This window comes from Hipposideros armiger, unplaced genomic scaffold, assembly GCF_001890085.2.
Source record: "Hipposideros armiger isolate ML-2016 unplaced genomic scaffold, ASM189008v1 scaffold_310, whole genome shotgun sequence".
NCBI lineage: Eukaryota > Metazoa > Chordata > Mammalia > Chiroptera > Hipposideridae > Hipposideros > Hipposideros armiger.
The window spans coordinates 399,307-424,406 of NW_017731660.1; the positions used below are offsets into that span (position 1 = coordinate 399,307).

General features: G+C 49.9%; 1 protein-coding gene across 1 annotated transcript in view; it reads right to left on the bottom strand.

Annotated features, from left to right (window-relative positions):
* Positions 1-11,460: 11,460 nt before the first annotated feature.
* Positions 11,461-25,100, bottom strand: part of STARD7 (StAR related lipid transfer domain containing 7) — a 39,696-nt gene continuing 26,056 nt past the window's right edge. Inside the window, exon 7 of the mRNA XM_019660040.1 lies at positions 11,461-11,678. Coding sequence (XP_019515585.1) covers positions 11,628-11,678 — 51 coding nt within the window. The 3' untranslated portion in view covers positions 11,461-11,627. The remainder of the gene's footprint in view (positions 11,679-25,100) is intronic.

Below are 25,100 nucleotides of genomic sequence, written 5' to 3' on the forward strand. Positions count from 1 at the left end.
CCCTCCTCCCCATCCAGAGCCCCAGGAGCCCAGGGAAACCCCAGGGGCCCAGGGCAAAGCACTTCCCCAAGGCACAGGCCAGCTCTGAAGGGGAACTCTGCTGACGCTGATGGGCTCTCCCGCGGGGCCTCACGGGAATTTCAGGAGCTTCCCCAAGGGGAAGAAGGAGAACTACCGGAGCCTGCCTCCTCCACCCCACCCCTCCCCTGCTCAGCCTCCCTAGGCCTGCAGCAGACTCCTGGACAACAGGGGCCTAGGGCTGACGCTTTAGCAAGGCAAGAACAGTAAGAAGGGGGAGCTGGACAATCCACACCACTTTTTCCCTGTCCCCACCCCAGCCGCCAGCTCTGGGGCGGGATGTGGTGAGACCCAGGTGTGCGTGGGGATCTGAACTCGAAGCAGAGAAGTTTTGGTGCTGGGGACTGTGTCCTGGAGCTGCCCCACCCCCACTCCTAGCTGCATGGGAGTTTAAAACCCAACCCTCTCAGCCCCACTGCCCCTGAGTCACTGCTCTGTGCCCTTTGTAAAATCCCTCCAACTCCCCTGCAGACCCCTATGTCTACAGTGTCTTGGCAGGCTACAGCTAGGAGCCCTGTGCGTTCCCCCAGCACTGGGCTTGATGTGTTGGTACTGGAGCGTGATATGTCAGTGCTGGAGCAGATCTGTATGCAGTTCTGCAATGTTTGAGACAGAGCACGGAATCTGCAGATTCTGTGTGCCCTGGGGCAGAGGGAACATGGGTGAGAGAAGCCCCAAGGATGCCAAAGATCCCTGGGGCCACGTCACCCTCTCATGCCTCAGTGTCCCCAGTGATGGGAGCTCATAACAGACCAGCTGCTCACCCACTCACCCACGCTGGTTCCAAGGCCATGCCACTGCCTGGGCACTGTAGTGCTCTGTCCTTCCTATCAGGCCAGTGTGGAGGCTGATGTGGCAAAGCCACAGCAGAGCCAGGGAGTCTGGGCCACAGATGCCACAGGCCGATACGGGCCTTATCTTTGGCATCAGCCTCCGGCAGGTGACTTAATAGCTGATTCCAAGGGCAAATTACAGAGCATGCAAAAGGATAGTCAGGCCCAGGCTTGATGACCATGTGGCTGGCGTCACCTGCGTGCTGGGAGCCCTGGCCTTCTAGCTCCATGAGGAGAAAGAGCGAGGACTGACCAGCTGGGATCCTGCTCAGGAGGAAATCAGCTTGGCAGTGTGGAGGCTCCAGCCCCAGGAATCCATGCTGGACTGAGCCTGTCCCTCCATGGGAGTGGGAGTGCTTTGCTCTCATGTCAAAGGCCCGAGGGCCCTGCTCACCACTCTGGCCAGAAGCAGTGATTTCTGCCTGCGGTGACTGTGTGTATGTCACCCCCACAATGCCACTTGCTTTGGGGCTGTCCCTTTTTAGCTCTGGAACACAGGCTCAAGGAGGCCTGACTTCACTATAAAGGAGGGGCTCCCCTTCCTCCTTTCAAACTGGGGGAGCCCCCACCCCCATAACTGTGTGAAAGCTGGAAGCCTGGGGAAGAAGAGAGGGGAAGAGAATATAACCCACGTTCCGCCCCACTTCTGCTCTGACTAATGATCCCCCGACCCATGGTGAGTCATGGCACGGATGTCTCGTCCCCCTTGCCACATCCTCAAGGACCCTCGCTCCCCCTGATAGAGGTGAGGTGGGGCTCCAGTCACCTTGACAGTGTGAGGAGGGGGGTCTCTTTAGACCAGATGCCCACAGGCCTCAGGTCCCCAAGGGAGGACCCCCTCCCATCACTAGATGGTAAGGGGACAGCAGCAGGTGTGTGCCAGACTCAAGAAGTTTTTCAATTTTTTGTTTTCTTGGCCTGGCTGTTACAGAGTAGACATTATCAGATAGGTTTGGGGCTCGGTTTTTGTTTTTGTTTTTTAATTAAAATACCTAACTGGAACCCATGATGATTTGGTGTTCTTCTTTGTAACCATCTGTTTTGACAGCTGGCTCAGTGTCCCTGGCCCTCTGCCTTGGGATCCCTGGCCTTTCCCTGCCCCACAGCACACCCCAGCCCCCATGCAGAGCAGTTTCCTCTTCATAGTCACAACACTCAGGACGTGCGGCACTGGGCATTGGGCTCTGTGCAGAGGTTACGCCTGTTGCGCTCCCCTTCCTCTTCCTCCAAATCCGTACCCCAAGCAGATGCTCTGGGGAGGGAGGGAGAGATGAATGGTGGAGGTCCATCCTTAGGCCAAGGCAGGTTATGAAGGTAAGAGTGACGAATGACGGCCACCCCAGCTCCGCCGCCCGAGGAGTGAGTCAGGATGACATCAGGTTTCCTGTGCCTGGCCTCTGCCCTGAGCTCGGCCACCCCCACAGGCTCCTGCCAGGCGAAGACGGTGACTCGGTGACTTGGTGCTCTGCGGAAGATGGCCCTGTCCATAGTGGGGAGGACTGGAGCACCCAGCCCTCAGCAAGGCCAGCTCAGAAGTGGGCCCTCATGTGGCTGAGGAGCTGGGGTCTGCCCCACACATGTGTCATGTCGTGTGTGTGTAGGCAGGAGCACACTTGGGCAGCCCTGCCAGACACAGTGAACACAACAAAAAGAAAGTCTCCATCTGGGGCTGTTGTGGCTTTGACGCCCCTTGAATGTTTGCTTTTCCTCATTTTAACAGACAGGTTCAGTGTTCTCCCCAAGCATCCATTCCAGATCACACATTCCTTTCTGCGTTTATTCATTTGTTCATTTACTCAGCCCCTCATTCAAAAGATGTACTTTGAGGGCCGGCTGAGTGGCACAGTTGGTTAAGAGCTCGCTCAAGAGTTTGAGCTCTGAGCAACAGTGGTTCGAGTCCCTGCCCGAGCTGAGCAGCCGCTGAGCTGCCAACAGGTGGCAGGATGGCTCAGCTAAAAAAAAAAAAAAAAAAAAAAAAAAAAGATGTACTTTGAGCACCTATGATGTGCCAGGTCCAGTTGTGGGTGCTGGGGACACAGCAGAAAATCACAAACCACTGCCCTCTAGGAGCCAAGCTCACTGATTCAGTGACATTTATTTTTGTGTTTATGTTGTATTCCTGACAAGTAAGCCTAGTTCTCCACCTAGAGTAATGATATAGTTTCCTTTGAAAATAAAATTGAGGTTTGTAACAAGTGAGTTGAATGGTATAGGTGGTACCCAAAGACGTTACTAAGTGTGATAAATTAGGAGAAGCTAGAGTCAGGACACATTTACAAGGAGAGGGTCCCTATAGCCCCTTCCAGCTTTAGCACAGTGCTGTTTGTGGGGTCTGGTCTCCTGGGACAGAGGGTATAGGAGGCCACGGCCTGGAGGAAGGGGACCTGAGAGAGCCAGTCCTGTTGCCAAGGCTGGAGCTGGCTCCTCTGCTTAGGGTCCCTCCTGCTCTACGGGTGCGTCCATCAAAGGGACCTGGGCTTGGCCACATTTGTCTTTTCCCTTTGTCTTTTCACCTACCTCCAGCACACCCGTGGCCCCCCACCCATGGCAGGGTGAACTCTGACAGCCTGGCGTCCCTGGCTTAGGCCGCGGAGGAAGAGGTTATTAAGGAAGAGCTCTGCCACCAGTGTAATGAGTGGGAAGAGGTGAAGGATTCTCAGAAATGTGACCACTGCAGTCAGAGGGTACGTGGCTCTGTGTCAAAAGGACTCTGGGTGCTCCCCCACAGCCTGAGCCGGGTACCGTGTGAGGGTGGTAAGGGGACTTCGAGGCCCAGAGGAGCCAAGACTGCTCTTCCTGCATCATCACCCCTGACACTTACCACTATCCAGACCAGGCCAGGCCACCCCTGTAAAGACCAGTAACACCAGCAGCCGAGGAGCCACAGCAGCAGTGGTGTTTGTCAGGGAGCCATGGGGTCTCAGGAGCCACTTCACCTTGGCCCAGACACAGTGGGGCTGCGTCCTCGCTGTGTGGCCTTGGACAAGTGAGTTAACCTCTCTGTGCTCTCACTGAACAATAGCGCTGACTAGCACTGTGCCAGGTGCCTCCTAGGCATTACTGCATCTAGGCTTTGGACCTGGGTGGTGGCCTCAGTACCCTCACTTTGCAGATGAGGAACCAAGGCCACACAGCAGTAAGTGGAGGACAGAGACTGGAACCTGGGTGTACGATGCACAGGGCACTGAGAAGCACAGCAACCACTCCCAGGGAAGTTGATTGATTATACAGGAGGTTGAAAATACACAATGTTGGACAGCGGTCAGTGTCAGGATGGGGCCCTACTGGGCCCCTCACCCCCACTTGCCCTGGCTCCAGGGCAAAAGAGGTATCCTCGGGTCTCCAGAGCAGAGGATGGATGGTTCCAGATTATAAACACACCAGCATGTGAGTGGAATTGCCCCATGTAACTTGCACGGGGAGCGAAACGTCCTGGGTTCAAAGGTAAGTTTGGCCACCCACAGCTTAGAGCCCTGGGCAGCTGCACTGGTTCATGCACCAGGTATATACTGAGTGCCAGGCTCTGTGCTCGGTGCTGGGGGTGCACTGTCAACAAGACAGACGAGGTTCCTGCCCTGGGGCTGGCCTTCCAGGTGAAGGGGGGAGAGAGAGAGAGAGAGAGAGAGAGACAAGTAAATAAAAACTGAGGTGATGTCAGACAAGGGTAAGTGCCCAGAGGCCAATGAGTTGAGCAGGGGCCCTGTGGGAGGAGACAGCCTTGGAGCTGTAACTTGAGGGATGAGACGGGACCGGCCAGGGTCGGGTAGGGAAGAGCTGTCCAAGAGGCAGGGTCAAGGACAAGAGCCCTGAGTGGGGAACAAGCTGGCAGGCCGGGCGGAGCTGGCAACAGGAGAAGTGCAGTCCCAGAAGCGGCCCCCGTTGGGCCTGGTCTCTGCGAGGGTCTGATTTGACTGAAAGGCCAGTGGGAACCCTCAGAATGTCTTGATGATGGAGTGAAGCATCTGATGGATACCACAGCAGTCCGTCCCACTGTGGGCAGAGAACAGATTTGGGAGCAGAAATGGCTGTAGGGAGATGTCAGGGCTGCCGCAGTGGTTCAGGGGACGGTGACGGACCGAGTATGACAATGAAAATGAGAAATCCAGGATCTGGTAGGGGAGAACCAACAGGAATCGTAGACAGAGCAGTGGAGGAGGGCTCCTGGGTTGGGGCTGAGCCAAGGAGGCCGGCTGACTATGGGAAGGGTGAGGCCCAGGCTCCCTCCCCTGTCACCTAACCCTGAGCCCTGCCTTGACACCTGCTCTGGAGAGGGGTCTCAGGAGCCAGCCTCTGGGTGCCAGCTTCTGGGTGTGCTCTCCCCACCCCAGGACTCAGCTGTACAAGCTCGAAGAGGGGCACAGACTCGGCTCGTGTGAGGGAAAAGGGCAAAGAAATGAGATGGCCTCACCACAGCCAGAGTGGAGCTGGGGCTGGAGGGGATGGCGCTTGGTGGCCCTGGGGCCCAGGCTGGTTTAGCAGCACAGATGGCTCGGGGGTGGATGCCAGGGAGGAAGTGTCTGGAGAGAATTAGGGAGGATTAGGGCCCCAAATCAGATGATGGTTCCCTTGAAGATGACGTTCCTGAAAAAGCTGAAGCCATCTCTGCTCACATTGCCGCCCTGGGCACCTGGGAGGGCCTTGAGCATGCACACACATACACACATACACACAGACTCATACACTCACACGCCTGTCCCTGCACATACAGTGTCACACTCTACTACACACGACCAAACCCAAGCATCTTCTCACCACCCATGGACACTGGGATGTCCTCTTGGGCTCCAAGACAGCCTGCAGGAGCCCCTCCATGAGCAGTTCCCCCACCCCAGTGGCCCCAGGGGCCAGTCCACAGACCTGCAGGCCCAGCCCTGGTTCCGGGGCCACTGCACTGTCCCACCTGACCCTGTGCGGCCCGCACACCTGCAAATGTGACCAGTAGCCCTGAGACACACCCCACCCACCAGCACCCACCTACATCTAATATGGAACACCATCCAGCCTGGACACAAGTCCCTAAGTGCATTTCCCACTCAGGAAACTCACGTGTGACATCCCCTTCACTGGGAGGCCACCCCACTCGGTCCACACTGCCCCAGTAGGAGGTGGCTTGGACTATGGGTGTCCAAGCAAGGCCCTTTCTCAGGGCCTGGCCTCCTGGACACACACACACACACACACACACACACACACACACACACACACACACACACACACACACACCATCAGTGCTGTTCCACGGAGGGGGAGTCACCTGTGATATTCTGAGGCTAAAACAAGAGCCTATATTAGTCTTTGGTTTTGCAAATGCAGTGGTAAGGGTCCCCTGGGTGTCAGGCCCTGTGCTGGGGGCCCTGGGACACTTCACTAGGGGCTGGGCTTTGCTATCACCCCCACTGACATAATCCCTGGGAGCCCACCCACTGCCCCAAGTCAGAAGAACCCTGTTCCAGGGAGAGGAAACCCGCCAGAGCTGCCTGGGGACTGGGCCACATTCTCGGTGGGCCCTTCTTGAGCACCCCAACCAGGAAAGCTTATTGCTGCTGGCCCTGCTCCTTCCTGGGGTGTAGCTGCTGACCCTGTCACCAGCCTGACTCACGCACAGCAGGGCCTGGGCTAGGAGTGCCTGCCTCAGTTTCCCCAGGGGCAGGGGCAGGCCTCGAATTTTGTCTAAGACAGAAAAGGCCCTGGAGGGCAAGGCCAGGAAGGGCAGTAGTGACCTACACCAGGTTCCCGGCGCCTTCAGGGGCCACGCATGCCCAGATGCATGGTGTTCCTGCCATCATTGGGCAGGCTGGCCAGGCTGCAATATCACCCAGCAGTGGGCCAAGTGAGGGAGGCCAGATGAGGCCATGGGTCCTAGGGTGCAGCCCCAAAGACAATAATCATTATGCCCGAAACCCAGGTGGCTGGAGCCTCCCCTATGCTGGTCTGGGTGCTGAGGGCAGGGGAGGGACACCTGGGACACAGGAGGGCCAGGAGGGTGTGTGTGTGGTCTATGCCTAGGAGGACACCCCAGAAGGGCGTGGGGGTGGTGGCCTGAGCAAGCAACTTGTGCAGCAGCCAGAAAGCCTGCATCTGGGAGGAGTCTGCACTCAGCAGCCGCCAGCCCACCTGTCCCTCTCGGATCTGTCTGTCTCGGAGCCAGGCCCAGGACCAGGGTCAAGGAGGCCAGTGCAAAGTGCCTCAAACACCTTGCCTTCCTTCCCCTGCTTTGCCTCACCCAGGCCTCACCCTGGGGGTTTACATCCCCATTTTACAGATGAGGAAACTGAGGCCCGAGGAGGCAGCGAGTCCTGCAAGGCCTTGTCCAGAGCAGGGTCCTGGTGGGTGGAGGACTGGTCCTGTTTTAGGCTGTCGGGAGCAGCACTCCCTGCCCTTCACCCCTTTGCAGAGCTCTCCCATGAGGCCCTATGGCCGACCACAGGGGTGGCCCCCGCCAGAGCCAAGCTGGGCAGTAGAGCTGTGGAGCCGGTCACAGAGGAGCTGCTGGGCGTGTCCTCAGTGACCTCCCTCCTCCCCATCCAGAGCCCCAGGAGCCCAGGAGAGGAACCGGTCCAGGGCCTGGGGGTCACAGGGCAAAGCAGTGTTCAGCAGCCTGGAAGTCCTGAGGAAAGGCCAGGAGGGGCACACCCCACGCCTCCACCCTGCAAGGAGCCAGAGCCGTTCCCTCAGACTAAGCCCAGTGGGGGTAACTGGTCCCAGTGGGGGTGACAGGCCCAGCAGGCCACCAATAGCCCAGGCAACTAAGGGAAACAGAAACTGCTTGTATACCGTTATGGCGCCTTCCCCTTCCCGGCCAGGCTGGCCCCTCTATGAGTCACCCAGCCTCAGCCGCCCCTGGGGAAGGAGCCAACTGTTGTGGGAATTAAATGCGCCACCATCCTGTAAGACACTGGAAACTGTGAAGGGCTGCCTGTGTTTAAATAATGTAAATAATTAGGGAACAACAGACTCATGAGTATGGGAAAGTGGGCTGGCCTCCAAGGATGCAGGGCAGCCCCGACCTATGTGGAGACACAAAAAAAAGGCCTTTCTCCCCGCCATTCCCCAGGCCCAGGGCTGCCTTCCCACAGTTGAGGACAAACCTGGGGGCCACCCCCTGTTTTTGGCCCCACCCCCTCTTGCATCTACTTCATCCACCCCTGAGTTTCTTCGGAGGACCCAGGGCCCCCAGACCCTAGGCACACACATTAGAGGAGCCCAGCCTGGCAGGACTCCTGTGATATTCATTCAACACACGTTTACGGAGCGGCTTTGAGTGGGCTTTGGGACGCAGGGCTAAGCTGGCTGTCCCATTGGCCTTCCCTCTTCCAGACCCCTTTCCTTCCCGCTGCAGTCTGTGTGGACATCTCACCTGGGCTCCCTGGCTCTCTGCCTCCCAAGGGTCACCCAGGAGGCACCAGCCAGAATTGGATAGCAGGAGGAGCAAGTCTGGGTGCTTCAGTCCCCACGCCCTCCCTGCTGTGGAAAGGTCTGGGCAGTGGCAGGGTCCCTCTGTGACCCATAGGACGGCCCGTCTGCACAGCCCCAGCCCTCTCCTCCAGCCCTAAATGGAGGACTGGTTTGGTGGCAGACTGTAACAGTAGCACACACTTTGCCATTGAGAGGTGGAGTCTGTCTCAGACTTTGTCAGAGCAAGTCACAGGGACAGCCCGGGTCCTGTAACAGGTTCTTTCTAACGTCCTCTCACCGAGACGCCTCCACAGTTTCCTATGCTGTGTGCATGCCCTGGCTGCAAATAAGGCGACTTGTTCAACTACAGCTGTGTTCCTGGTAGCCTTTGGCTGAAGGCACTGACAGACATACCCTTTACCCTGGTTCCCGCCTGTCCACCCTCCCCATAGCAGGCAGAATGAACTTTCTAAAATGTAAGTTTGCCTGTATCGTCCTTGGTTGGCACTCAGGTGTATTAATGGGGATTGGGTTGGGCGGATGGAACACTAGCTCAGGTGTAAGCTGAGGTGTAGGTGCTCAGGGCCAGCCAGAGGCTCGTCTCCTTTAAGCACCCAGGGATGCGGATCCTTCCATCCTGTGGCTTTGCTGTGCACGGCCTCCATTTCCATCAACTTATAGTCCAAGCTGGCTGCTCCAGCTCCTGCTTTCACATCAACATTCCAGCCCACAGAAAGGAGGAAAGAGCAAAGAAGGACGTGTCCCCTTCAGACCCTTAAGGGCACTTCTGGGAAGGTGCAGTCACTTCTGCTTATACCCCAATGGCCAGAATGTAGTCACCTGGGCCACACCCAACTGCAAGAAAGGCTTTCGTTATCCTGAGCTGCCGTGTGCTCAGCTGAAACCCCACAGTCTCTATCACACCAAGCAAGCTTGTCTAAAAGCTGACACCATTTCACACCCATTCAAGCTAATAGAAAACTGGAATCTTTCAACATTAGAAATAGAAAAACAGAAGCCTTCTTAACTCCAGAAAAGGTCATACTTAAGAGTGAAACTCCAGGATACTCCCCCTAAAGGAGGAACAGGATGAATGTGCTCAGCACAGGGCTGCTGGGCCATGTTCTGGGGTCCTGGCTGGTCAGTGAGGCAAGAAAGAGATGTGGGGAAAGAGCGCAAACCATCGTTATTTGCTGAAATGTGACTGCCCATCAGAAAAAGCGAAGCGAAGCACCTGACAAGTATTAGAATGAAAAAGAAAAATCAGTCAGGGAACCAGATACAAGATCATCATGTAACAATCATTGCTTTTCCACACACTGGGAATACCAACAAAAAATTATACTAGAATTTTTGCCATTCAAAATATTAACAGAAACTGTAAGATACCAAGAAATAAGCCTAATGGGAATATTTAAGACCCACATGAAAATGGCTATAAATTTTGGCTGAAGGAAAGGATGGAGCTACCTATACAGAGAACTGGGTCACGCCCAGGGACAGGAATAGTTGACATAAAGATGTCAGGTGATATCTGACTTGATCTGTAAATGCATCACAGCCAAGTCAAAATCACAAGGTGTTTTCATGGGATCTGACAAGCTGGTTTTCATATTCATCTGAGAGAGAAAATGTACAAAAATAGCAAAGACACTTTTGAAAATTAAGAACAAAGAGGGGGACTTGTCCCACTGGATATAATAAGAAACTACAAAAGCTAGTGATTTTATAAGTGTGGTTCTGGAATAGCAATAGATAAATGGATCAGTGGAACCAGTCAGAAAGTCCCAAGCCCAGCTAGTGATAAAGACGGCCTTTCAAAGCAACAGAGGGAAGACTAGACTCTAATACACAGCAACAGGACAGCTGGCGATCCATTTTTTAAAATAATTTTTTGACCCACATCTCATCATTCACAAAAATGCCTTCCACATGGACTAAATCACTTAAAATGAGACCAAAATATACAAGTATTAGGGAAAATATATACCAGAATATACCGGGGGTGCCAAAAATATATATAAAGTGGACACTTTGGTCAGCGTTGCTCAAGCAGTAATTCACCATAATCAGAAGTCTCAACACTGATGGTAACCACTTTGAGCACCTCTTGTAATTGCAGAAGCCACATGCGACTTGTATTCATCTTCTGTTATCGGTATATATTGAGTATTAAAATTTTAATACAGTTATTTCCTTTCTTAAAATGTGTATACATATTTTTGGCACCCTCTGTATATTAAGCAAAATGCAGAATGCAAAAGCCATGTGTGAAAGAACTAACAGGTTTGACCTCATATAAATTAAAATTTCCTGTATGATCAAACTCACCATAAACAAAGGTAAAGGGCATATGAGAGACATGGAGAAAATATTTGCAGAACAAATAACAGATAGAAGGTTATTATCGACTCACTCATTCATTCATTCATTCACTCATTCATTCATAGAACAATTAATTAGGGGTTGCCTACTATGTGCTAGGCACTGTCCTAGGTGCTGGGAACAATAAAATGAATAAGTGACCAAAGTCCCTGCCCTCCTGGTTCTTACATTCTCATGGGGTAGGAGGGACGGGCAATAAGGAAATAAACATGTGGCATGTCATATGGCAGCCACGGGAAAAAACAAAATGGGGAAGGAGGGAAGGGAATGTGCAGAAGGCAAGCAAAGATGTGAGGCCCTCCGAGAACGAGCAAGAAGCAGTCAAGAAAAGGAAAAGGGGCAAAGAACAGCAACAGTTTTTACAGGCCAAGAAATGCAAGTGTCCAGTAGGCTGCAAAACTCATGCTCTCCCCACTGGAACAAGGTGATGGCTTATTGGCCCATCAGGTTGGCAAACGTCCCGTATTGGGGGAGACGGGTAAACGCAGACCTCATGCCCTTTTGGTGGGAGTGTATGTTGGAATTTTCTTCTTTTTTGGAGGACAACTAGGCGGGACCTATCCAAATGTTGAAAGCATGTACCCTTTGACCCGCAACCACACTTCTGGGTATCACTCTACAGAGAGAGGCTTGTACAAAGATTTCCAGTGCTGCCTTGTCTGTACTGGAGGGAAATGAAATACACAATTTTAATAGCTCCACCAAGTGTCTGTGAAGAACAGTGAAGCACATTTACACACAGTGATACAGAACCAGCTTCAAGTCCATGTGGGAAAACTGAGTTGCAAAATAAGGTCCTAGAGTGTGATACCATTTCTGTAAAGAAGAGAAGACTCTGGGTTCTATATAAGTATGTATGAAAAGGCTCTAGGAGAAAGAGTCTGGTTCCAATCCAAGGAAAAGGGTTGAACCCCCAGGAGGTTGATGGTGACTTGGTCAGAGCTGGAGCAACACTGCAGGTTTGCTGTGGAGACATGGGAGGTTTCCCTGACGAGGAAAGAGAATGTCAGGTGTTAATGCTGTTGAGAGGCCAGGCAAGAGGGCAGATTGCAGGCCCTGAGCAGTTCAAGGGGGTGGGTTCTGGCCTGGTGATCAAAAAGAGGCCCCTGGTGACACTGACCTGCACACCTCAGGCCAGGTGTCCTGTCGGGGCCCTGTGCTGGCTGGCACTGCCTGCCTGGGACGCCTTTATTCACCCCTCACCTGCCCATCCTTCAAGACTCCCCTACGGCCTCACTTCCTCCAAGAGGCCTTTCCAGATGCTCAGGCAGAATCAGGGGCCTCCCACAGCCCAGCCTCACCTCTGCCCTTCACAGGCCTCTTCATGAGACCCTCTGGTACATGGGCCCCTGAAGTGTTCCACTTTCCCTATTCTTGGCCCAGCCTGGCTGAGCGGGTCTTCCATCAGTGGTGGCTGGATGCCCTGTTCCTCCTTCACTTTTGGTTTTGCCCTTGGGTATCAGGCCTCCCTGGGGGAGCTGGGAGCCTTTCTTAAGATTTAATCCCCATCTCTCCAAAAGGTAACATTCTTGTCCTCTCACCTGCCACCCCACCCCGGGGTCCGATTCTGCCCTGGCCAGAAGCCAGGCAGGGTGTGGGGAGGCCTGGCAGAGAGCAGGATGTGACGCCTCCCACACAGCCTAGGGTCTTTTTCTGTGGTTCAGAACGCGCCTTACCAGGTGCTGCCTTTGCCCGGAGCCACCTTGCTTCTCACAGCCCCCTCTCTGCTCACATCCTGTTTCCATTCCTCTGACATCCTGGGCCCCAAGCCCTGGGCCCCCACCCCCGCCTCCTGGGTTTGCACATTGCCTTTCCTGGGTCGCTCTAGGGGGCACAGGCCTCTTGTTTGTAACTCCTGGGGGTTGGAAGGAATTTACACTTGATTCTGCTCTCTTGAAGGAATGATCTTAATGTGTCAAATGTGGTCTCCAGGGGCAGGCTGAGCTTAGGCCAGACATGAGGGAGAGTCAGGTCTGGCCTGGAGGCTGGGGTCCCAGCCTGCTTCTCCCACCAACATGGCACATGGCCGCAGGCAAATCCCCACTCTCCTCAGCTGCCAAGTGGGGATCTAAGGGAGTGGACTCCCTGCTGAAAGCCAGGGCTGGGGGGGGGGGCCATTGAGAGGCCCAGTTCTGTCTGCTATACCTGCCTGTACATGTTTATCACACAACACTTGTTATTTCCCCAGTTGTCCCCGAACTCCATCCACTCTATGGGAGATGAGAACCAACAGAAGAGAGGGGAGGAGACAGCACAGCATCATCCATAACCCCCTCGGCCCACTTTTGGCGTCACTTTCCCATGTGTGAGCCCCTTCCAGGGCACTTAGTGAGAAAGGGAAGGGAGCCAGCCCCATGGCTGAAAACAAGGCCTGGCAAGGGGCCCAACCCCTCCTCCCCTTCCTCCTCACAGCTGGTCCCACAGCCCCTCAGGGCAGGGCAGCCCTACCTGGTCCCTGCAGTCCCCCCTCTCATCAATATCTCTGCTGCAGGGCAAATCTAGGGGGGTTGGAAGCACAGGCAGTCCCAGCAGGAGGTCAGTCCTTACTGGGGACATGGCATCGCACATCCATTGGTGGACATGACTGATGGTGGCAGGTCTTGAGACCCCCACCTGCTGGGAAGAGGTCTGCCCTTCCTGCCATCTTGCAGGTGGGCAAAGACATGTGACTCATTCCAGCTGATGAAATGTCACTTCTGGGCTGAGGCCTAAAAAGCCTGGTGAGGTGGTCCAGTGTAGCTCCCTTCCCCTGCCCCTTTGATGAGGACCTTGTGAGTTCTGGGCAGTGCAGCTACGGGCGAGAGGCCTGAGTCAGCCCTGAACCTTGGTTGACGTGTCAAGTGGCTGGCATATAGGACTGTTGTGGAGCGTCACCCAGCCTTCTTGACCAGCACAGCTCAGCTAGAGAGCTCTACCTTTCCTTCCTCTGGGACAATCTACTCTCTGTAGCCCTGTTCCCTTGTCCTCCAATGTCCCTCTCATATCTACATCTATTAAATCCCTCTGCTTCCTGCCACCCACCCCCTCCCTGGACAGTGAGGGGGGCTCACCTATATGGGCTGAGGGCCAGTGCCTTTAGAATAACCAGCCTTTCCTATGCGGAAGGGTGGCTGCTGCAGGGCCTAACTCTCACTGCTATTGTTCTCAGAGCCTCTGCCATCCGTCTACCCTAGTCTGTGCCAACTCCAAGAAGGGTGGAGGGAGTGGCAGGACCCTCTTACCACATTCGGGCGCAGTGTCACTGTCCACACATTCGCCTTCCTGGTCGTATTTTCATTTATTGTAACTTAAGCGTGTCTCAAGCACTTACCCCCAGAGCCAGATACTTGCTCCTGTCCACAGCACTTCACGGCTTGTCATGTCTACCTCCACCTCCTGTCCAGTCCTGAACTCCCTTCCCCTCTTGACCTTCCAACCCTGACACCTGGAAAAAACCCTAACGATTCCTCAATCCAGCTCTCGGCCCTGGCAGATCGATGCTGCTGGAGAAAACCACCAAATAGGTCCATCTCTGCCCCCCACTCAGGGGGGTCCCTGATCCTTGGGCCCCTGTCCTGCCCCTCCGCTGCTGAGCTGCTAGCTTGATTCGTACGCAAAGCTGGTAAACCAGGACAGAAAAAATAAAGTTGGGTGCCTACCTTACAACACTTAGCTAATGGAATAAATATCTAAACAGAAAAGGTAAAACTATGAAGCTAAGAGGTAAGCATGAAGGAGGACATCTTTTCTATCTTGAGGGAGTAAAGATTTTATAAGTAGGGTATAGCTGAAAACATGATGGATTCAACCACATAAAAATTAAAGATCTCTGCTCAATAAACAACACCATAGACAGAGTTAACAGATGGGTGACAGATTGGAAGAAAATGTTTCCAATGTCTAAAACTGACCGTGGTTATTGCATCTCTATTATACTTAATCTCACAAATAAAATAAACTATTAAGGGGTTCCAATTTAGCACATACAAGAATTTTTTGCAAATCAAGGAGAAAAATAGAGAATTATAGAAAAATATCAACAGAGAAATGGATATAGCCATAACAGACAATACATACAAAGGAAATTTGAATGGTTAACAGTATGTGAAGAAATACTTAAACTGCCTAGCAACTAGAGAAATAAAAAATAAAACTATGAGAGATCCCTTTATACCATCCAGATTGGCAAAAAATAAATAAAAATAAAAAATTAAAGTCAGACAATACCAAGTGTTGTCAAAGATGTAGTGAAAGCAAGGTGGCAGTATCAACTCACGAAAGTATATTCCATATTGGCAAAATATCTCTGAATCTTACTCTTAAAAAAAGCACAAAAAAACAAAAAGCAGAAAAACCTTCATATAAGGGGTATGGGACAGGGTGGGATAAAGTAGGGCAATGACATTGCCATTCTGCCTCACATGAAATACAAAAGAATCTGAAATGTCAGTACATAGTAATAATATAGAACAAGGAATAACTGGAAATATTCTCAATGTCAAACATGACTTATCTCACACTATGTACAAAAATGACCTGGACAGATTGCAAACCTAAATGTAAAACCTACAACTGTGAAATATCTAGAAGAAAACATAGGGGGAAATCTTTGCATCTTTGAGTTAGGCAAAGGTTTCTCAGACAGAACACAAAGCATAAAACATTTAAAAAAATGATAAACTGGACTTCATCAAAATTGTAAACTTGTCCTCTTTGAAAGACACCATTTTTTTTTAAAGGCAAGCCACAGACAAGGAAAAAATATCTGCATAGCATATATCAGACAAAGGACTTCCATCTAAAATACATAAATATACAGCTCAATAATAAAACGACAAATAATCTAATTAAAAATAAGCAAAGGATTTGAAAGGACATTCCTTCAAAGAAGATACACACATTGCCAATAAGCACACACAGAGGTGTTCAGCATCCTGAGTCATTAGGGAGATGCAAGTCAAAACCACAATGAGACAGCACTTCACACCCACTGGGACAGCTAGAGTAAGGAAACAATAACAAGTGTGGTGAGGATGTGCAGAAGTTGAACCTTCCTAAGTTGCTGGTTGGACTGTAAAATGGTGCAGCTGCTTTGGAAAACAGTCTGGTATTTCCTCAAAAAGTCAAACACAGAATTACCCTATGACATAACAATTCCACTCCTAGGTGTTTACTCATGAGAACGGTAAACATATATCCACACAAAAGCTTGTACATACATTTGCATAATGGTGTAATTCAAAATAGCCCCAAAGTAGGAAAAAAATGTCCAGCAGCTGATAGATGGATACACACATGTGGTCCACCCACGCAGTAGAATACTCTTCAGTCATAAGTACAGTTCATACGTACTATAGCACGGATAAATCTTGAAAACACTATGTCAAGTGAAAGAAGCCAGACACAAAGATCGCATTTTGTATGATTCCATTTATACCAAATTTCCAGAGAGGACATAGAGCATATTCGTGATTGCCAAGGACTAGCGGGAGAGGGAGAGGGGGCGTGGTTGCGAATGGGTCTGGAGATTTGAGGGGTGGGGAATGAAAATTTTTGTAATTAGATAGTGGTGATGGCTGCACAACTTTGTGAATATGCTAAAAACCACTGAATTGTACTCTTTAAAAGGGTGAATTTTATGGTATGTAAATTAGATCTCAATTCTTTAAAGAAGAAAAATAAACTTTTTAAAAAAACTTTTATTAGGGAACAGTGTGTTTTTCCAGGACCCATCAGCTCCAAGTCAAGTAGTTGTTTCAGTCTAGTTGTGGAGGGCACAGCTCAGTGGCCCATGCGGGGATCAAACCGGCAACCTTGGTGTTATGAGCACTGCACTCTAACCAACTGAGCTAACCAGCCACACCAAAATAAAATTCTTATATTGTAAAAACTTAGTGTAATAAGAAGACAAACAATGCAATAAAAAAATCAGCAAAAGATTTCAAATGACACATCATTGAAGATTTATGAATGCTAATAAGCACATTAAAAGATGCTATAAAAAAGATGCTATAAACATCATCAGTCACTAGGAAAATACAAATTAAAGGTATACTGAGAAGACAGGCCATAGCAAGTTGTGGCCAGGAGATGGAGCAACTGGCATTCTCATACACTGCTCCTGGGACTATATAAAATGTTACCACTTTGGAAAAGTCTGGCAGTTACCTAAAAACATTTCAACCTACGCCTACCACATGACTCATCCATCCCACTTCTAAGTATTTACCTTAAAAAAACACACCCTCAAAAATATATTTACACCAAGAGTTGTACATAGATGTTATAGCAGCTCTATTTGTAACAGCCAAACCTGGAAACCATCCACATGTCCCTCAACAGGTGAATGAATAAACAAATAAACAAACTGTGGTGCATCCATTCAATGGAATAATACTTAGCAATATACAGGAATGAAATACTGATCAACGCAACATGAACGGATTTCAGACTCATTGTGCTGAATGAAAGAAGCCATAGGAAAATAGTAAATACTGTGTGATTCCATTGATATAAAATCCTCAAAAATGGAGAATGGAGACTGTTTTATGGAGACAGAAAGCAGATCAGTGGTTGCCTGGGGACAGGGCCAGGGGAGAATGATAAAGGGTACAAGAAGACTTTTGTGGATGATGGAATATTCATTATCTTAATTGTGAGAATGATATCACAGGTGTATTTGAAATTGAATAGATTGTGCATTTGAAATACAGTTTCAGTTTCTTAATATGAACCAACAGCCAATAACCTTCAGCCTCTGGGGAAGCCTCTGATTGAGGGATCTAATAGGAAAAAGCAACTTGGATGACACAAATTATGCAGGAAGAAAACATTAACAAAAATCATGAACAGCCTTAGAGGGGGAAGAAACTGCACCCATAAAACAAGGCCAGTAACCACAAAAAGGGGACATTCAGAAAGCAGCTCTCTTGGGCAGTAAAAATAAGAAAGCAGAAACTGAAAATTCAGTATCAGAGTTGGAAGAAAAAGATGGGGAAAATTTCCAGAAAGTACAGCAAGAAGACAAACAGGTGAAAATCAGGACAGAGAGAAAAAAAAAGATAAAGGAAATGAGAAGACAAGTTCAGACAATTGAACATCTGAATAATAGAAGGGCCAAAAGAGACAAGAGGGGAAATGAAATAACTCCAGAAAATTCTCCACATCTGAAAGGTGTGTTTATAAATGAGGGCCCAGTGATAGCACAATAGGTAAAATGACACAGACGGGAACCAGGAACACAAAGCAGAGCTCACAAGATGGAGTCTGTGGGTGGGGGAGACTACACATCACAGATAAAAGATTGGGAACAAAAAAAAACATCGTCAGACTTCGCCAAAATTCTAAAGGCAAACTGTTTCCAGTTTGTACATCTGTTGAAATACTAGTAGTCGGCTAATTAGCCAACACGTGAGGATCTGAAAAATGTTACCTCCGTGGATGCTTTCTCCTTTGACAACTGAGGAAGACAGAGGGATGGGACACAGAGGACGCAGTTGAACATCGAAGGACTCCAGGCGAAGGGGGAGAGAGATCTCAGGCGCCAGGTGGGCACCAAGCGCAGCGCCACCTGCCCAGACCTCAGGGAGGAGAAACCTAACACCTGACCGCTGAATATTGAGAGATCCAAGGGGCACAGAGGGTGGACCAAACAAAACACCAAGTTACGCTAGGTAAACAGAAAGATGTGCAAGAAAGAGGTGGTCCTGGTCCCTCTTCTTGTCTGTGAATGACGTTTCCTTGCTCATCACAACATAAACGCTATGTAATGCTGTAAGCAAAATTCGATGTAGCGACTTAGGGAGGATGAGGGGATTGGAGGGGCGGAGGAGGGGGAAGGAGGAGAGGGATTTTCATGTTAATACCTAAAATGAATGGGCCAGGGCCAGCCGAGTAGCGCGATGGTTAAGAACTGGCTTGGGACGCCAGAGGGCCCCGGTTCGGATCCCACAGATGAGGACCAGTGACACTGCCCTCTACAGCTAAGATGCTGAACAACAGCTCAACCTGGAGCTGGGCTGCCGTGAGTCACTGGCTACGGTGTAGGCTGCAGTCCCTGTGGCAGTGGGTTGCCATGGGCTACCGTATGTAGCCAGCAGCCAGCGTGAGCGGCCAGCAGCCGCCGTGAGCGGCCATCCAGAAGCCGGCGACTGATCTGCCTCGCCCAGGAAGAGCGCAATGATGGTGCCAACTTGGGCCAGTGAAGCAACATCCTCCACTAGACTGAAGAACAAAAGTACAGCAACTTGTCTGTTCCCTTCCCCCAATCCCCCAGCGCTGTTCCCATCCCCCCAATTCCCCAATAAAAATCTTAAAAAAAAATAAAAGTAAAAAAAATAAATAAAATGAATGGGTCATGTTAGCACGTGGTTTATAGATCTGGGGGAAAAACCAGTATAATCCCCCTGAGAGGTGAAGCTGGCTTCCCTGGGAAGGGGAAGTGGCAGGGGACAGGGTTTCCCAACAAAAAGAAAAATTTTACTTTTTAAAAAAAAAATTTTATTGGGGAACTGGGGGAGGGGAACAGTGTTGGGGAATTGGGAAGGGGAACAGCCAAGTTGCTGTCCTTTTGTTCTTCAGACTAGTTGTGGAGGATGCCACTTCACTGGCTCATGTTGGTATTAATGATCATTGTGTTCCTCCCGATCGCCAGCCATTGGACAGCCGCTCAAGGCTGCTCACAGCCGCTCCTGGCAGCTCTTGGCAGCCCAGCTCCAGGTGAGCTGTTGTTCACAATCTTAGCTGTAGAGGTCGTAGCTTACTGGCGCATGTGGGAATCGAACCTGCAGCCCCGCTGTTGAGAGCTCACGCTGTTACCAACTGAGCCACTTGGCTGGCCCAGAAGAATAATGACTTTTTTTTTTTTTCCGCTGAGCTATCCTGCCACCTGTTGGCAGCTAAGCGGCAGCTCAGCTCAAAGCCAAGAATCGAACCACTGTTGCTCAGAGCTCGTACTCTTGAGCGAGCTCTTAACCAACTGAGCCACTCGGCCTGCTGTAATTTGACTTTTTAAACTGTGTGCATGTGTACTTAAGGAAAACTACAGTGAAAGTTACATACAGGTGTAAGATTAGAAAAAGACACTTTCTCAGGCTTGTAAGGATGGTAGATCAGTTTTCTTTACATTTTTATGTATAGAACACATACCGTTTCAATCACCTAATTATTACTTTGGAAAACAAAAAGATATAAAGGTGAAGTCCAAAAGCATGTCAAGAATGTGCTCTGTGATGAACCAGCACGATGCTAATTTCGGTACGTTCCAGACTGTTCATTGGTGACTTCACACCGGCCTGGCTCTCCTGGCTCCAGGCCCGAATTCTGTGGAAAGCCATCAGGCACAGAGGCCTTCAGTAATTTCTTGCTGAGTATCACTGCATCGTGCCTTCTTCACAAGGTGCAGAAATACAGCAGGCAAGAGTCCTAACAGGATTGGGACCTCATACAGCTGTGGCCCCTATTTGGCCTACCAGGTCCAGCTGGATATGGGGGTGACCCACATCCCTAGACTGGTAACTGGCCGGGCCACCAGGTGCAGGAAGGCTGAGGCAGCCTCCTTATTGGCACCTGTCCCCCACAGCCCTGTGAGTCTCCCACTTGACCTCAGCCCCCTCTCCCCGAAGCCCACTATGTACCCACACAGGTTGTGGTCGTCTGACCCACTTCCTCCGTTTATTCATAGGTCTCGAGGCCAAAGCTTTCGACCCAGACCCACAGTGAACCCTTGGTTTTCATGAGCTGTGACATCCATCCAGCAGCCAGGTAGCCTGAAAGGTGCCTGGCAGGTGGCATAGCCCTGCCCCCTGCTGTCGCCCCGCAAATGCTACAGGACAGGTGGCACACCAGACCGGAAGTCTTTCTGGGTTCCATCAGGGGCCATTTCTTTTGAAATGCCGTTCTTAAATTGTGTTCTCTGAGCTCTCCCCTTGCTATGCATTAAATCCATATGAAGTCCTAACCCCCAGGACCACAGGATGTGACCTTATCGGAAACTGTCACTGCAGATGTAATTAGGTAAGACAATACTGAGACAGAGTGGGACTCCAATCCATGACGGCTGTCCTTACAAAATGGACATTTAGACACAGGCATGCACACCGAGAGGCCATGTGGACATGGAGGCAGAGATGGGGTGACGCGCCTACACGCCAAGGGACATCGAAGGTGCCAACCCCCAGGAGCTTGGAGAGGCCTGGAACAGATCCTCCCTCACAGCCTCAGAAGCCCAGCCTGCGTCACCTTGATCCCAGCCCAGAGCTAGAGGACAATACATTTCTGTGCAAGCCACTCAGTTAGTGGTACTTGGTCACAGCGGCCCCAGCAAACTAGAGTATCTGCTGGCGTTTTTGCCTTAACTGAATTAAGTCTTTGAAGTGATGTATTTAAAGTTGTAGGTGTCTTAGCTGTAATCTGGTAAAGCCTGCCAGCTGCCCCTTTCCACTCTCTCCTTCTGCCTTAGCAAAATTACCTCTGGATTTTAACTGGGCACATGGCTGCTCCAAGTATAGACTATTTCTCAGCAGCTGTTGTGGCCTTTTGACTAACTTCTGGTCCATGAGGCACTGAGGACGCAGCAAACCAGCAGGTTAACAGCCCCGTCTTCACAGTGCTCACCTGCCAGAGTGAGTGGTCAGGTCTGGGCCCGGGCCCCACGTTTTCGGAAGAACCTTGAGGAACTCCAATACTTCAGGTCTGACAATTAAGTTAGTAAACTTGCCACAGTGCACTTACACTGGCAGCACTGTACAAACTCGGTAAGGTTTCATAACCTTGGTGTATCAGTCTCTCACAGCTGTGTTCGTGTACACGTATGGTGGTGTCTTGCTGAGTGGCTTTCATTATTGTTGTGTGTTTCTGTATGCCATCGCGAGAACATCTGAGCTTGAATTAATTTTCTTGTTAAACTTGGCAAGAGTGGAAGTAAAATCAGGGACATGTTAGTCCCAAGTTTATGGGGATAATCCATGAAGAAAACAGCAGTGTACAACTGGATTTTTCCTAGGGGGAGAACGCGTCACCGATGAAGAGAGGTCAGGGAGGCCAGTAACAAGCAGATCTGACAAAAACATTGCAAAAATTCATCGAATTGTGCGTCCAAATCATTGGCTGACTGTAAGAAGCATAGCAGACCAAGTAAACATCGACAAACAGGAAAATCTTAACTGAAAATCTTGGCATGAGAAAAGGTGTGTACAAAAATGGTCCCCAAGGAGTTATTGCATCATGACAATGCACCAGCTCACACGGCACTGTCTGTGAGGGAGTTTTTAGCCAGTAAACAAAAAGCTGTATTGGAACATCCTCCCTACTCACCTGATCTGGCCCCCAATACCTTCTTTCTTTACCTGAAGATAAAGAAAATACTGAAAGGAAGACATTTTTATGACATTCAGGACATCAAGGATAACAGGAAAACAGCTCTGATGGTCATTCCAGAAAGAGTTCCAAAATTGCTCTGAAGGGTGGACTACGTGCTGGCATCGGTACATAGCTTCCCAAGGGGAGCACTTCAAAGGTGACCATAGTAATATTCAGCAATGGGGTATGCAGCACTTTTTCTAGGATGAGTTCACGAACTTATCAGTCCTCATACCCACAAGTAGAACACAATGCTCAGGTCTCACCCCAGAGACTGACATGACTGATGCCAGCCCCTGACTGGCTGCACTCAGGAGCATCAGTGGCCATGCTGTGGGCGTCTGTCCCTCTAGGCTCAACAGTCCTGATTCACGTACACAGCAGTTTTAAGATATGAAAAGCATTAATCACAAAAGCATCCAAATATGACTACTTTCAAACCTTCACCCTATGTTTTTAGGTTTGGCTAGGTCTTTAAAAGTAATGATAGTTAGGTCATTTATAAGGTATGTGTTTGAACATTTTTTAAATTTGTGGACCAAAATCAACAATGAGGCTGTAAAAGCAAGGTGTGTGGCCTGGGGTCCTCTAAGAATGATGCTCTATCAGGTACCCACTGAGGTTTGTTGGAAGTAGCACATTTTACATAAAGGTCACTGCCATCCACGTGCTATAGTTTTTTAGACACTTTCAAGTTTAGTCATTAGAAATCAGAATCCTCGGGTTTTATGAAGAGTATTTTCATTTTCAAAAGGATTTCGACTCCTATCCTACCATGCTGGGTACAGAAACAGGTTACTTTGTAATGCACATTTTTAGAAAATGTGACCTCAAGATGTCCCCAAGAATACTGCCCTTTCCCTTCACACCAACCCATGTGTCACAGTACTGGTGTACATCTTCAAGTTTTCAGGAAATATGTATGCTTCCGATACTCCTTGGAGCACCATCAAACAACTGACAATTACATGGTGAAAGTAGGGGGTAGGGGGTAGGTGAAACCATGTAAAATTTAACAAAGATTGATAAAAAGATAGCTTATGATACAGGTTCCAACATAAGTCAACTGCCCTGGGAAGGAATTCGCAGTATTTATGAGAAACCAATCTGAGTCTAAAGCCACAGAGGTGTCTTTGGAGGTCCAAGTTAGGTCTGCATCCTGGCTCTGTCACTCCTGTGACCTCTCACCTTTTAACGGGCCAGTTACATACTCACAGGGCAGTTGTAGGATGAGATGAGGGCCTGCTTGAAAGCGTGGTGTCTGACACAGCAAATGCTCAGTAATGGAGGCGATTATTAGCTGACCTCAGCGTTACATAAGCCAACAGTGTGACAAGGCTGGTGACAAATGGACACCTTAGTTTACATTAGTGATATGCAGATCAAAGGAGATGGCTGCTTGTTCTGTGCCCTTCTGATTGCAGGAACATTGCACATTTCTGACCCCAGCAAGTCTAGTGATTGTAGGGGATGGGGTTCCAGAAGCAGCCGAGTTTGAGAACTACTGCCCACACTGCACTAGCTGCTTAGCTGCAGTTGACTGAAGACACAAATGCGACAGGATACATAACTGGATCCTGGATTTGTGGGAGGGGGAGGCTAGCAAAGTCCTTTGGGGGAACTGGAAAAATTTTAATATGGACTGCATTATTAGATATAATCCGTGCTAATGGTAGTGTGGTGACACAATGTCATTATAAAAGAGTAGGCTCAAATGTTTAGGGGTGAAGTATGATGTTTACAACTTACTTTCAAATGGTCTTGAAAAAGCCTATTAGTCTACCTGAGCCGCCATAACAAAATCCAATACTTAACAAGTTTATCTCACATTTCTAGAGGCTAAAAGCCCAAGATCGAAGTGCTGCTTGATTATTCCTGGTGAGAGCTGTCCCCTGATGAAGACTGCCTGGGTCCTCACATGCTGGAGGGGGAGAACAAGCAAGCCTCTGGTGTCAGTTACAAGGGCACTGATCCATCATGGGGGCCACACCCTCAGACCTCTGCTAACCCTCATCACCTCCCAAAGGCCCCACCTCCAATGGCATCAGTAGAGGTGAAGGCCTCAGCAAGTGAATTTTAGGGGACACAGTTCAGTCCGTAGCAAAGTGTATGTAGAGAGAAAAAAATAAATGCACACACTACAGCAAGTTAACTGCCTGCAAAGGTAGGGGTAGAGTACACAAGGTTTTCTTATTACTTTTAGCTTTTCAATATTTATGAAAAATTTCCAAATAAAAAGTTTGAGGAGTCTTGAAGCTGCTGGTGGCAGAAAGCCTGGGAAAAGCTGAGGGTACAAGCACTGTCTTCAAGAATGTGAAGAGCTAGCCCATTGCAGCGTTGTCCCTGCCACTCCAGGGACAGGGCTGGATCCACTGGCAGATGTACAAGGAGGCACCTCTAGTCTCGACATGAGGACTTCCTGAGCCACAGCTGCAGGGCACCAGGCATGTGGCTCTGGGTGACAGCTCAGCTGCCCTGGGTCAGTGGCCCACAGGGCCTGGGGGACCACGTGAGGGATGCTTGCAGCAGGGCTGTACAGCCAGCTCTCAGAATTTTAAGATTATACAGATGTGTGTGCGCCCACAAGCATACGACTTGACTAGTTTACAAGGACAGGTGTCTTCTAGTGATTATCTTAAGTGCAATCTGGAGGAAAGTTAGAAGAGTCTGGGTGTGCATGTGTGTTCACTCCTTGTTTCCCACAGGCAAAAATCACCATAAATTCAAAATTCCCATTGTGCTCCAATGTCTGTTATCAACCGACTTGGAACAAATCTGTATCCTAGTGGAACTGCCTGTGTGACCCTACTTCCCACAGGCCACGTGGGTTTTGAGCTCACGACGCTCCCTCTCCAACAGGGTCCTGAACTGCTCCCCCTCTGCCACCCACTCTAGACCTGGGCTTGCTCGAATCTCCTCTTCTTCTCATTCCTTCCCAATTTTTATCAGTAGAACTCTAACACTGTTTCCTCCAAGTTGCTCTTCCTTTAAAAGCAAAAGTCACAGATTAGGAAATCAAGACAAGTGGAAGTAGGTGGCTTGTTTTCAGCTGCCAATGGTCACTGTCTAGAC